Consider the following 15,483-nt stretch of genomic DNA (forward strand, 5'->3'; position numbering starts at 1 on the left):
TCCAGATGTGACTTATCTTCAAACTCTAGGAGCTACTAAACACAACAAGCCACAGCAAAGCAATGATCGTCCTCCCTTTAAATATACAGCAGAAAAAGAGGACAAGGCATCGAGTACAGCAGGGACACCACATCTGTTACAGGTACGACCTCAGGGCAGTAATTCACTTCACTCCGGTGTGTTCACTGCCCTCTACCTTTTCTCCTTTATTCTTAGGGTTTCTTATTTTGTTGGAACTTAATCTTGGCAACAAACAACCTTCTGTTGAATTGTACAAAGAGATACAAACAAACAGAAAAGGATCGGCAGGTTTTGGAATAAAGATTAGAAACAAGTAATTCTACATTCATCAGTGTCTCTCCAATGAAAACGAACGTCTGCTCACACGTAATCAAACATTCATCTGATCCAACATCATTTTTAATGCTGGAGAACTTCTCTGCTGGGGATTCTGCATCCTGTCAACAAACACACAAATCCACTTACAGAGGAGCTCTGATCAATACTCGTGTAATGTGATACAGCAATATTTAAGGACTGCTCTTATGAAAAGAGGCCTCAGTTGACTGTGCGTATTACAGTTCAGATGTCCAGAGAGTACTTCTGATTTCTCGTGAATTATGCAGAGAGGAGCATCGGACTCAACACAGACAATATCCACCACAGGAGGCCTTAAGAGGTCATTATTATTATATTATAAGTGTCGATATTACTGAGGAAGAATGCTGTTTCTTTAAAAAACTAAAAAGGCAACGTGGAAACAGCCTTCTAGCGTCAAACTCTGCACATGAATCATTCTGAACAAGTGGAGCTCAAACCTTCATCTTTACGAACAAGATGAAAAACACATTTGTGACTGGAGGACTTGACTCTGGAAGCTGAACGTCAGACTTAATGAACTCAACGCAGCTTCTTGTCACTTCCTCCCAACTTTTCCTTTAGATCTGACATTTCCAGTCAAAATCAGAAATATAAATCTGCCATGAAAGAACAAACAGCATCACCGGTTCTTTAAGCATCCTCTGAGCCAGCCAGCGTTCAGCTACACACATTATGAAACACAGACTTGTTTCCTGAGGCTGCAAAACTTTTTACAAGCGTGCCAAGTTCTGCTCTCCAGCTGGGCAGTAACTGAAACCAGGGTAGTAAAACAAAAAAGTGTTACCGTCCTGTGTAACATGAGGAGGCTGAGCGAGTCTGTGTGGAGGCTTGTGTTGTAGGTGGAGGGACGGTTGAAGCGTTATGTGTGTAGAGTTTTCTAACAAAGTGGGGTAAGTCCAGGTTAGAGGTGATGGTGTTGAATAAGGAGATGAAGTGGACCAACATGCGGCTGCTGCAAGAGGAGAGGATGAGGTGTTCCAGGTCGTCTTTACATAACTGGAAACACTCACATATCATCATCTGTTAGAGCTGGTTTAACTAATGTTAGCAACCAGCGGTCTTTATACACATCCAGCAGACACAGAGCTACGTTAGCTTTCATTTAGATGCCTATGGATGTATTTAAGGGTCAAAATTAAATATATAATAAATAAAAATAAATGAAAAAAATACATATTCATATAACACAAATTAATTAATATACAATCATATAATTTAAGCTTAATAAATATACAATTACACAAATATACAATTACACAAATATTAACATGAATAAATAAGACAAATAAATAGATTTAATGTATTAATAAATAAATATGAAATTGAAAAGAAATTTGGTTCAAAAGGGTAAATATAGACATTTATACAAATAAATAAATAAATACTCTAATATATATGCTGTTTATATATTTAATGTGTTATTTAATTTCTGATTATTCATTATTTACAGTGACAAATGAGCATTAAAGTCAATACTTATGTATTTAAGAACTGTATTAAATATAATATATTTTTTTGCATCAAATTTATAATTATTCATCTATTTATGTATCAAAGTATTTTTTAATATAATTATGAATTTACTGGTTTATTTAAGCGTTTTGTTATATAATTCCAGACATTTAAATACATTTAATTATACATTTATTTGTGTATTTATTTCTTCAAAACCCTCCATATATGTCCACCAATACTGTAATAATTTTTTTTTTAAAAAGGGTAATATTCCAGTAGAATGGCTCGTCAAAAAATACTGTAAATACTGTAAAACAACAGAAAATAATGTTTTTTTACATGATTAAAAAAGGATATTTATTTTATATGTATAAAAACAATTAAATTACCTTAAAATATAGCTCAACACTGCTATGTTAAAAACAATCCATCTTAAAGTTGTATGAGTGCTGTTATGAGCTGGGTATTCTGTATTGAGTGGCAGCAACATGATTTTAAAAAGTTGAGATAAAAGCGGAAACAAACGTGCAAAGTTGTGAAATGCTCCAAAAACACCTGTTCGGATCTTTCGACAGGTAAACAGCTTCACTGTTAACAGGTGACAGTATCATGATTGAATATAAAAAGGGGCAAAACAGAGTCCGTTTGGAAATTATTGCATTCTGTTCATATTTATGTTTAACACAGCGTCTTTTTCGGAGCCTAGAGACTGGAGGAGATTAGCCTAGCTTAGCATAAAGACTGGAAGCAGGGGCAAACTGCTAGCCTAGCTCTCTCCAGTTTAAAAAAGAAAACCACATCTACAAATGCCTCTAAAGCTCAATAATCAACATGCCGTGTCTTATTTGTTTACTCTGTTCACAAGCACGAATACAAAGAGGACATTTTGTTGTTTGAGGAAGGGTTTTGTTGTGTAACTTGACCTACAATAATTAGTCAACAGTCTGCCCACAGATTACTCCCACTAAAACCACAAACTGTTATTTCTACCTTTCTGTTTGAGTGCAGTTTAAACAGCGTAGATAAAACATGGTAATCAGGGAGTTGTACAGGTGTTTTTACACCTCAGATGGACCCAGGTGGTTCCTGTTTTGAATGCTAAGCTTTGCTCACAGCTCACTGGCTTTATACTTCACACACAAACATGATTTATATTCATTTCTCATCTCACTAAAGATGTAAAACTATTCTTTTAACTTGTGATCTGTCTTGTGGAAGTTTCAAACATGGTGGCGTTAAACCTTGAAGTCAGGCTGCTGCGTTTTACCTATTTTGTTCAGGGTTAGAAAAGAGGGTTAGAGGGAGGAAACGTGCGGCATCAGTCACACTTGTTATGTAACGTGAACAGGGAATCACTCTACTCTGCAAAAAGCCAGTGACAACTTCAGACAGAAAGATAGCAGACAGAAGCAGCGTGAGGTTTACATCAAAACATCCGGCTTGAGGCGGCTCCTCAGGTGTCACATTGAGGTTTTCCTGCCTCATCACCAAAGCGTCCTAACTCACGTTACGTCTTATCATCTTGGCAGGTATAAAGGGGGAAACAGAGGAGCCACACACCCTGGTCCGAGGCTGAGTCAGGGAGTACCCAGGCTGCCAGAATTAACAAGCGGCTTAGAAAGGATTAACTGTCTTGTTGCAGTAAAATCAGGAAGCAGTGAGCTGAGAATAGCACCAGATCACACACAATCCCATCAGCTATTCTGATGCACTCCTATTTTAGGGCTGTGTGTTTGTGTTTGTGTTGAAGCAAACATCTGCAGCCAAGGCTTTACCTGTTGTCCGATCAAGGTGCAGGATTATTTACAGCATCGATTCATCTGCCAGATATTTTGCTGCTTTATTGTTCAGTCAACGAGATGTTCCAGAAAGTCTTAAAGTCTTAAATTGTCTCGTTTCGTTTGTATCTAAGTGGCAAATCCTCCCGTTGGCGAAGCAGAACAAGTAGAGTTTAAGATCTGATTGCTCAGTTATTAAGAGGTGGTTTACAATGAGTACACACTGTCTGGTTCAACCGATCAAACCACTGAACTAGTTACAGCAAAATCCCCCAGACTCCCCTTTTAAATCTGACGATTTTGAGAGTTGTTTAACGAGGGGAAACTTGACAAACATTTGCAAAAGCAGCGATGACAAATTCTGAAACATTTGCGCCTTCTTGTAAATTCGGCAACAGATGCAACACATTTAAGTTAATTCTTTCCATGCAAAAGGGGTCAGTTTGTCACTTTGACTTGCCAACATTTAGCAGCTGTTTGACTGAGAAAGTCCCCAGACTCCATTTAAAATTTGCTCAATTTTGTGAGTTGTTGACTTGGAGGAAACTTTATAAACTCTGTGAAACACTGTCGACCTTTGGCCTTCTTAAAAGTTCCCTCCTTCATTGCGTAATCAACATTGTGTCCACATTATAATGTCAAGTGTGAACTGACAGACATAAGAGTTGTCCAGAGCTGTAAATATATACTCTCATTAGCACGTTGTCAACCAATCTTAATGTTAATTATGTGATATTTTATTCTAGTTGACGCAAATCTTCATCCTTTGAGGTCATTTAACATGCAGCTCGATTTAAGATGACAAAACAACTACTGGCCTTGACACTGACTTACTTTATTTCCAGGCCGTAACTCACTTTTATCTTTAATCATTAATCAATCCTTTTCGTTTCATCTGTAAAATGTCAAAAAAGTACGAAAATCCAATCTAATGACAAAGAAAAGCAGCAAATGTTCAGTATCTTCACTCTGATTAATGAATCGACTCATCTCTGCAGCTCTATTATACCTATTTTTCCTTTCGCCATGATAAATCCTGATCTTTCTGTGTATTATGTAAAGAAGACAAACTAGCACTCTGTCCGTCATGACGCACGTAACTGTAGACAAATGAAGATTAGAGACTACGGCCCGAGAGGCTCGAAAAAACGGTCAATAAAAGCACTAAGGAGAGCTGAAAACACGAGAGTAACATATATCTTCTTTGTGTCAACAGCAGCGCTCTCCATAACCTGATGCTTTAACCTCAAGGGGCCCGTTAACATTGATACTGTCTGCCAATACAGACCGCGCCGATCAATCCTGTAAATGAAACGCAGGAGCTCCCAACAGGCTCGGTCGAAGAGAGGAAATGAAGTACAACGCTTCACTTTATTGGTGCATTTTTGGAATTTATGCTACTTTATACTACATTTGTCTGACAGCTTTTAGTTGCAAGTTACTTTCTCAGACTAAGATTTGACATTAAATCTTATTAAACACGACACAGTGTTAAAGATTAAACCAGTGGTTCAATGAAACGAGTGTCTGAGGCCCAAAGAGGTGAAATCATCCCAATATTTCAAAATAAAACCAAAAAGAAAAGTGAAACGGAAATAAAGGAAATAAAGGAAACGGAAGACAAACTTGCCGTTTGCTTATGTAGTGTGTCATACTGAACAGTCATGTTCTGAGGCAGAAATCTGGATACAGAGACTGTTTTCCACTTGAGTCAACTTCAGATCTATTGTATCAGAGAGAAGAAGACTGTATCCATGAGATGAGTTAAATCTACAGCACCAGTTTGACCTGATTCATGTCTTCAGAATCCCCTCTAGATCCTCTAACAGGTCAAATCTGACTGGGTCGTTGATCATCTTCCCTGAGTTTGACCCAGACTGCGGTCAGGATCAGAGGAGTCTATAAGTGGGAATGTGATGCAATGTGAAGCTCGACATCAGCTGCTTGTGATCTGCATTTAATCTGCTACAGCAGTGACAAAACACTGACCGCGATAACGTGCTGCAGGGGGATGATGCCTGTGGGATTAATGCAGAATATAAACTCTCTTTATGACACCTACGTGTTTTCTTCAGTCGGATAATCTCAACAGACGAACGCCACTTTCCTGATTTTAAGTGCAACACCAGAAGTAAAAAAGCTAACATTTCTACAACGTGGTCGCGTGATACCATTCCTAAAACACTCACCCCAAAGTTAAAGCTGTTGTTGAAGCATACAGGGTGTTTTTCAGCTCTTTTGAGAGGTTACAGGTTGAATTCTTTTCCTCAATCAATCAATCAATCGGAAGTATCTAAGGTCGTAGAACAAAACCTGAAAATCAAGATGAGGGAACCAGAAGTGAAGGACTCATTCCTGTGTCACTCTATCATCACCCCGGGGTGGATAATCAGCATTTTTCTGATTTTTCTGTCAGATTCTCAATATATAATAAACAAATTCAAAAATGTGCTTATTTGGCTAATGGAAATACTCCAGTAAAGTACCTGAAAAATTGTACTTTGATTAAATTATACTCAGGTTCATTCCATCACTTGTGTTATTTTTACTACAAATGAACATCAGTCCCAAATATTCTTTATTTCTAATAATCAGGATCCACGTCGACCCTGAAAAAGCGATATCAGTCGACCTCTAATGGACATACAGCTGCTAGTTACATCAGTTTCCTGCTCACACAGCTCTGGGATCAGCACTCTCCTGAATGCTAGACTGGTTATTGATGAATTAATGTATTCGTTACTTTAATGTTGCAGCTGGTAAAAGTGGATCTGTTCTGAATTACTTTACATTCTGCTGGTTAGCTTGTTGACTTAACTTTTCCCCCCTAGCATTTCCAAGTGCTATTACTGTTAGCGCTGCTGTCGCCAAGACAATCGGATTGCTTTCCATTTTCCTCACACGGCGCCATTCAGAATTAATTTCCCAAGATGGCGAACCATTCTAAACAGAAATGGCGTCATTATTCTATAACCAACACACAGTGGAATCAACCTTTACATCATAATGATACATATACGACTAATATCCTATTCCAGGTGGCGAGGCCGATATTAGTGAAACGATTTATCGGCTGATATACAAATGTTCTGAACAATGACCTCTCAAATGTGGTAATTACACAGTTGCGACAAAGTTATGTAACGGAAGGAGGATATTAAACTGTTTAACAATAAGCTTAATTGTCAAAAATGACATCAGTGCACTGAACAATTACACTTCACTGGAATTCAATAAGTATAAACGATACCAATTATCTTTTTCTGCATTAGAGTCTCTAAAAACAAAGTTGTCATATCAGCACATTTATAATAATGATATATCTGAAATGGAGAAGAAGTATAAAGTAGCAGAAAATGTAAATACTCTAGTGAAGTATAAATACCTCAAAAATACCTATGTACAGTACTTGAATACATGTTCTTAGCAACTTTCCACCACTGTGTATATGTGAAGTGACCTTCAGGCAAACAACTCCCGCAACTTTGAATATTTTCAGCAAAACTCTCAACGAAAATAAAAACAAAAAGCAAAGATCTTAAGAGTTATAAGTAACTTTGTGTTTGGATGCAGTCATGTGTCACTTAATACATTTTCCATGAAGTGAAAAGATCGAGACGCAGACACGGAGCTGAAACAGTCCCCGCTCGCGTCCATCTTCAGAGCAGCGTGCACATTATCTAGACAGGGATCAAACACAGGGTGGTGATGCTCACCGACAGCAGCCGTCCACATGTGGAGGCGAAGGAGCCAGAGTCATCGCAAGAGGCACAGCGAAGTAACTCTCGAATCACTAGACGGGACTCTGCCACCGAGGCCTCTCTTATGAAGAGATCCAGGATTCGAGCAGGACGCAGGGTGACGATGCAGGCGAGTTGAGGTGGAGGTAGGAGGCGATCAGAGGGGCGTGAGGATTTGTTAAAACAGAACATCTATGTCTGAGCGAAGGGAGAGAAAACTGAGGATACCTCCAGGGTGATTCCAGTTTGGCAGGGAAACAAACTTCTGTAAGATCAAAAAGTATCTCCCAAGAAAAACAGCTGCAGCCAGGAAGGAGCGAGTGTGGCGCTGCCGACAGAGAGAAGGAGCTACAGGTGAGGAGGAGGAGGGAGGAAGAGGAGGAACCGTGCTGGTTGGCTCGACTTTAATCCTCCTGCAGGGGAGTAAGCCTGACTGACAGGTTGGACTGAAGCGTGAGACGTAAGGACGGGAGACAAGTCTCATAAGGTCACAGGCAGATTTAAGGTCAGTCACAAAATACAGACCTGAAACTTGGACTAGAATCTGGATTCTGTCTGCGTCAGAAAACAGAATGACACTGCAGATATTGTTGATTTTCTTCATTCAAGACTAAAGCGGTGGATGAAGTCCAAACCCGACAGGCATGAATTACTTTCAAAATAGAAAGACCTGATCTGAAGGGAACTGAGAATAATTAGACCAGAACAGACTATAATAGAAAGCAGACACCAGCAGCAGCTTCAAGCTTTATCAGTCATAGAAACTAATTCGAAAAAGAATTTGTTTACATGCTTCAAAGACTAAATTATACAGCATAAGTCCTGTTTTTCTCTGCTGCACCAACAATTACTCGATCAAAAAAGAACAGCTGCCAACCATTTTTGATTATCAGTTAATCATTTCAGTCATTAGTCAACCAATTAAGTCAAATATTGTCTCGTTCCAGCTTCTTAAAAGTGAGGATTTGCTGCTTTTCTTAAATGAAAAGTATTTTTTGGGTTCGTTGGACAAAAGAAGAAATTGGAAGACGTCACAATGGCCTCTGGGAAATTATGAGCATTTCACACACAATATTTTTTGGACATTTTATCGACTAAAGGAATCATGAATCAACTCTGAAGATTAATCAATATCGTTACTATAATAATAGCTAGTTGCGGAACAATTTAATGTCAATGAATTAGTTAGACAGCATTAACCAGCATTCATCTTTAATTGTCCTGCTTAGTATGTATCTTGGTCACATAATAATAATAATATAAAATTATAAATTAAATCATTGATAAACTGATTAGCTGTCAAATATTATTTTGATCATTGATTAATGAATATTTTCTGGTTTCTTATCTCCTCTAAACTGAAAATCTTTGAGTTGGGGACCAACCAAGACATTTCAGGACGTCAGTGTGTCACTTTTCACCATTTTATGATATCTTAAAGAACAAAAACAAACTGATAAATTGAAAAAAAGGAACAATCAACAATGAAAATAATGTTTAGTTGCAGCCCTGCTGAATTCTTAAGTCTGTGAGATGATGAGAAATTACAAAAACATTCTTCTTTTCTGTTCAGTTTACTGAACAAACACCCGAAGAGCTAATACAGCTAACATCTCTGACAAGAACCACACACACACACACACACACACACACACAAACACACACACACAGAAAGACAAATAGTTACCATCAGGTCTCACAACTATTTATCTTGTGTAAAAAACACATTTGTTATTAGCCTTAAAGCACATGGTGTGTTCCCCTGAGTCAGCTGATGTGTGACACATCTTCAATAGCTATTACACAGCACACCCATCAATACAGGCCTTACACAGATCACATTGTTCAATAACCCCTATCCAATCTGTGATATAATGACCTGTAGGTCTTTAATGCCTGGTGCTGGTGCACATCATTCACAGGGACGCTCGGTATGCAGAGGGAGCCAAGCGCATGAGTCACAAAGAAGACTTCATGCTCCGCTGCAGAATCCTGCAGCCTCTGTCTCCATAATGCCTGAAATGTGACCCATGCAGGTCAGTACAGGTAGACACACACAGCCTCTGATGTCCCAGAGGAAACAAAGATGGCTCCAGGCTGAGACTCTTATCTCTCACCTTTCCTAAACAGGGTGAATACACACCAACACACAGCATTACCCTCTACAGAATCATCTGTTTAAAGACAAAAGCTCGAGTCTGCCAAGAGAAATATCTATTCCACGATCATGCGCTCGTCCAGGTCAGTTCCTCTTGCTCAGCTGTTTCCTGGAGGGTCTATCTCAGCCCAGCAGATCTCCATCTCCATAAATCACTTCTGATAAAGGACCTAATCATTTACAGCAGCTGGCTCGGCCTCTCCAGAACACTGCCTGTAGACACGACTGTACCACCTCCACTCTGGCTTGTGCTTGGATATTTGCCAGATGTACTCACATAAAAAAAAAAGTTGGTGCCATGCGGCTGCAATTTGAAGCCTTTTAAACACTCGTTAAAAATCCTTGGAGACGTTTCATCTTTGCTCCACTGGTCGTTCGGTGCACCACTCTGACGGCCACACAGTTGTTTTTCACAGGTTTAAATGATAAAATAAATATCGGCTGATCTCCATTTATCTCTTTCTGATGTCATGGTCCTTGGTTTTACTTTCTTGTCTCATGTTGAAAGAGAATCTCCTCATGTGTTGTGTTTTGTCGTCTTTTTCCTGCCTGTTTTCAGTGTTTACCTGTGTTTCATTCATTATTTTTTCCTTGTGTATTATTCTTTATCCACACTTACACCTGTATGTCTAAAAACAAAGCCTTTTCTATGCCTTTTGCATCTTTAATAGACTAATAGGATGGTTTGTGGCTTTCAAATGTTCAAATAGTTGTTAAATTAGAAATAATCGAATAGTTTTGTGACAATTGATTTGGATTTTTCTATAGTTTTTTCCCTCCAGAAATGCCATTTTTGTTCTTATGTCTGGAAGCTGAGGTTTTTGGAAACCCTGAAGCAGAGGAACACAACTATCAGTGTTTGTAGCATCATTAACAAATGTAAACTCGGAGCGTGTTTTGTGATATCAGAGTATTTGAGTGTGCACGCTGACGGAATTGATGTTACATGGTTTATACTGAGGGAGACGCAAACAAACATTGAAATACAATAGTGGAAAAGAGACAAAAACAGCTGCTGTTTTATCAAAGACGATTCTGTGAAGAGAAGTCATGTTTCCCCGCCTATTCGTGGTATTTTTGTGGCTAACGAACCTGCCAGGGTGAGCAAACTGCTTCCTGTTTACGATGCGTGCCCAGTGTGCGTGGATGGCCATGAGATAAGCATTTTCAGGTGTGTTGTGTGGATGGAGATTATATGTGAATGTTGCTGAAACCCTCCTTTGGACTGAGATCTCTTTTATTAAATCCCTGTTTCCGAAAATACCCGAGTGTGCGGACTGGGCCTTAGTGTGTTTCCCTGTTTCAGCTGTCATGTTGTCACCGTCTCTCCCCCGGTCTGTCTTTCCTCGTGTCTCATCGGTGTTCCAGCTTTCATTCTCTGTGTCATTCCGGTTTGTTCTCAGTTAAGCTTTTGTGTTTCTCTTTCTGTCTCTTCTGTTTTAATCGCCTTCCAGCTTTTGGTGTCTGGATTTCAGCTTAACATCATTGAAGCTTGCTTTTTCTTTTTTTAAACCTGCCAGCATTGTGTCTGACATTTGGATCCTTTTCTGCTAAAACAGATCATTAGTACTGTGCGTGCTGGTTCATCGCCCATGACATTTAGTTCACATTTACACGTTTACTACTGCACCTTTATTTATTCTTACCACCCTCCCCACTAAGTGTGCTTGACTATCACTTACCATGGGATTAAACACAGTTTGTAGTGTAGGGATGGGTTAGCGTAGCTTAAGCTTAGCTCAGCATTAACTATATTTATTCAGGAGTTGTCAGTTCAGTATTGTAGGCTCATCCTCTCAGCACTACATGGGCCTCTTTCCGCCCATTTTCTGCACGCATCCTGCAAACTCATTTTGTTTTCCTGCTGAGATGTGCTGGACCCCGCCTCCCCTGTCACACGTGAGTGACAGCTCTCGCAGGGTTTCCCCCAGGACGCTGGTTAGCGGAGGATGACTAACCATCCATTCTGTATACTGTATATGCAGATATGGACTTCAGGATGAGTCAGAGCCAGTTTGTATTAATCTCTCCTGACATTCGCTCTGATTAATCACCAGAAAGTGAACGAGCGATGTCTGCAGTCAATCAATCAATCCCTTTCTCTCATCTCGAGGCCGATTTATTGCTTAGATTATCCTAATATTGCATCTCATAACCTTTTTAAACACTGCACTTCCTCCTCCACTTCGCAACAATCCTCTAAATATTCCCTAACAAGCTGTCCCCACTGACCTCCTCCACCTCAGAGCTTCCAGTTACTTTTCCAAAAAAAACATCCTCACCACCTACTCAACCCAACATGGCCTCAATGAAAGGATGACTTCTTTGCTGAAATATATTTCTCTCCTTTGTCTTGTACTAGTTCACTGTTTCTTTGCCTACCTACAACTTGAACTGCGTCAGAAATGTTAAAAGTTAATTGAGACGTTTTATCAGGGTCGTTAAAAGTACCCAGAAGTCATTCTGATGAGTAATTTACTGACAAATTAAAAGTAAATTAAACATATATTTACATGTATTTACTGTATATGGATTGACTGATTATCGGAGTCAGTGCTTTATATTTATTTGATTGCAGACAAAATAAATTAACTTTAAAAATGCACCACATTGTCTCTGATGCAGCATGTTATCTGCAAAGTAACTAGTAACTAAGTTATAAAGTAACTGTAGTGAGTATAAAATACAATACTTGTCTCGAAGATGTAGTGGAGTGGAAGTATAAAGTAGCAGAGGATTTGGATATTTAGGTAAGTAGATAAATCTCAAAACTGTACTTAGGTAGAGTACTTGAGTAGATGTAATTAGTTACATTCCATCAATGCCTTTCCTGACACTGGGCTGAACAAATGGACTTGACTTAATGGAAGATATTTAGAGAGAAAAACTTATAATTTTATTACTGAGAAGCACATAAAATAATTGTTTTTCTTCTGTTACTCAAAGTATTCGATTACATACACACTTACACGGATAATGGCTGAATAATTGGGCCTTTAATGCTCAATATACGATCAACATGTGTCCTAATTAGAGCTGAAGTGATGAATCATTTCCTGACATCAATATAAGTTGATTATTGAGCCCAAATGCCCAAAAGTTTTCTGTTTCCAGCTTCTCACGTGAGATTAATTTGCTGTTTTCTGTCTTTTATATCATAGTAATGTGAATATCTTTGTGTTTTTGATTGCTGATTTAAAAAAAACATGAAACACTTTAAGTTTTCTTCATCTGTGATTAACATTTTAACTGTTTTACTGTGATTGATAGAGAAAATAATCAATACATGTATGTAGGTATCTAGTTATGCCATTGTATTATTAACATTTCAATAATTTTCACTTTGAATTAAATGTTTATTAAGTTTTCCTGTAATCAATCTGTCTTTATATCCATTTCTTGCTAAAATTACTTGAAAACTTACCGGAAAAGTGTCCTTAAATCCATCAACATGTGATCCACTTATCAATAAAGACATTTAGTTGAAGATTAATATTATAATAAACGGTCAAACCACATTATTTGACAGGTGGGACTCACCGGTTGCTCATCCTTGCCCTCCAGCTGTGCCCCCGCCGCTGCTGCAGATGTTGCCTCTTCGCCTTCACCGCTTCTGCCGCTGCTGCCGCCCGATGCCTCGGCCAACCTCTCCAGGCACGCAGACCCCAGAGAGGAGCTCTTGTGGTGGGACTGCACCAGGTGAGCCAGCGTGGGCTTGTTCGGGCTGGCGGACTGGTGCTTGGAGGAAGACGACAGCAGCTTCTCCCGGCCGACACCGGAGCCGCTCCCGGCCGCTTTGCCGCAGAGCTGAGCCTCCTTCGCCTCTGGATCAACCTGTGAGGAGGAGAAGAGCAGGTCGGGCTGCGAGGAGGAGATCACCCGGTCCAGAGCGACGTTCTCCTTCCGCTTCATCTTCTTGAACATCCAGCCGCCTCGCTCCTTCTTCTCCTCGGGGTCCCTGGAGCCCAGCTTGGGGCTGAGCAGCGGTTTGGCTTTGGCTTGAAACTGTTTCCACATAGTGTTCTGTTGTTGGGACGAGGAGCTCTCATGGTCGCCCCCTTCGCTCCGCTCCATTCCCGCCCCTGCTCGGAGCTCCAGGCAGGCTTGTCACGCCGACGGACAAGGCTGCTCGTCTGCCGACAAACTGACACTATTCACCCGATATACACCGAGAAAAACACGCGAACAACACGAACACAAACCCTCAACATGTCTCACGTCTCCACCGCTGGCTTGTCGGGGTCGTCCAGCCCCCCTTCACGGAGATATTCTCAACAGCAGGCGGTGACAAACCACAGCAGGACCCGCCTCAACGTTTAATGAGCCCCGCTGCGGGACTCGGCTCGGGCTACCCCTTTAACCGCACTTCAACCAAAATGGCGGCAAATTTTGAAACTAGCCGTTGTCAACCGCTTCAGGTCTGATGGACAGTGATGAAGGTTACACAGACAATCATGTCCCAATAAATGTTAATAACTTTGACATCCGCATCTGGGTGCTACTTTGTGAGAGCTACTTTGTAACTAAGATAATGAATATGGCGGACTTAAAAAACGTCAGTTGGTATGTTAGCATAGTGGCTAAGCGTGTTAGCAAGCTAATGTTAGCATAGCTCAAAGCACCGCTATGCTGAGTATTTTAGCCAAAGGATGTTCTGGTTTAGCGCCCAGCTAACTTGAATAGAGATACAATTATTCAATCTTTCAGTCATTTTTTCCCACTTTCATTACACTGAATGGGTCAAATTATGACCGTGAAACGAGTCGTTTTGCGGGGGTTGTGATGTTGAAAATAAAGCCTAAGAATTTGACATTAAAACCTGGATACAGTGATGTCCTGTTCACTCCTATGAAAAGCTAACCGTGCCAGCCAACTTCTGGTTTAGCGCGTGGCTAACTTGAATAGAAACATAAAATGATTCAATCTTTCAACCCTTCTAGACTTTCCCAATTTTATTAGACTGAATGGGTCAAATTATGACCATAAAATTAGTAATTTTGTGGGGGTTGTGATGCTGGAAAAAATGTATCCACCATTTTACAGATGCTCCTTACACCATGGTAGCTTATGAAAAAAGTAATTTTTATGTGCCTACATGAGGTGAGTTGTAATTAAACAACATGGCCACCATTAAAATTGTCTTCAAACTGTCGCGCTTCCTGGAGGTTAAACACTTCCCCGTTGCTCCGAGCTCCCACTCAAGACAATTAGCTGCACAACTAACGGAGCTAAATTGCTAATGGTAGCTACAGTTAGCAGTTGTAACCCTTAAACCTATAAAGTATGTTAGCATGGCCATGGTGAGCATGTTAGCAAGCTGACATTAGCATAGCTCAAAGTATTAAAAACAAAAACAAATGAAAGGCATTCCAGAGATGAATTAATACAATATTATGCTATGTTTTGATGGCAATAACGGGGAGAATGGTGTTGACTGTATGGTGAAAATGCAGAATTATCCTTTAAACTGACTTGAAGTACCTTTAGTAACAGGAATAACAATTCTTTAACAAACGAAAAGTTAAGCAGTAGCACAGTAACACACATGCTAGCTGCTAACACTTGATGTGATATGACCACTAGCCTAGCTCATGGTGGCTGACTCAATTACAGCTAAACTAACCATTACTTTTATATTTATAATGTAATAATGGACAAAAATGTTGTTTCAAGAGGGTTATTCATATGAGGTTGACATTAACACATGTCATAATGCTGATGTTATTAAGGTCTGCTCAATGTGTAAATAAGCAACGTTTCCTTGTTTTCTCACCATTTATTCTCCATTTTATGATGATAATAATATGTCCTATTGTGTTTACATCTCATTCTGCTGCCCCCTAATGGCCCAAATTGGCACCATCCTCTCCACTACATATTTATTACGTAAAAGAAAGTTCACTATTAATTAAGATTGACGCAGGTTGTGCGCTAATGAAGTCGTCTTAACAAATTTCAATTCAAAGGAAGG

At 39.7% G+C, this 15,483-nt stretch overlaps 1 protein-coding gene across 3 annotated transcripts in view; it reads right to left on the reverse strand.

Annotated features, from left to right (window-relative positions):
- Window positions 1–13,967, reverse strand: part of mctp1b (multiple C2 domains, transmembrane 1b) — a 29,605-nt gene extending 15,638 nt beyond the window's left edge. Inside the window, exon 1 of one of the 3 annotated variants that reach the window (XM_030435853.1) lies at window positions 13,037–13,967. In XM_030435853.1, coding sequence (XP_030291713.1) covers window positions 13,037–13,586 — 550 coding nt within the window. In that variant the 5' untranslated portion in view covers window positions 13,587–13,967. The remainder of the gene's footprint in view (window positions 1–13,036) is intronic. The other 2 variants (XM_030435850.1, XM_030435851.1) reach the window with 2 other exon arrangements.
- Between the last annotated feature and the right edge of the window lie 1,516 nt (window positions 13,968–15,483).

This window comes from Sparus aurata, chromosome 12 (genome assembly GCF_900880675.1).
Source record: "Sparus aurata chromosome 12, fSpaAur1.1, whole genome shotgun sequence".
Lineage (NCBI taxonomy): Eukaryota > Metazoa > Chordata > Actinopteri > Spariformes > Sparidae > Sparus > Sparus aurata.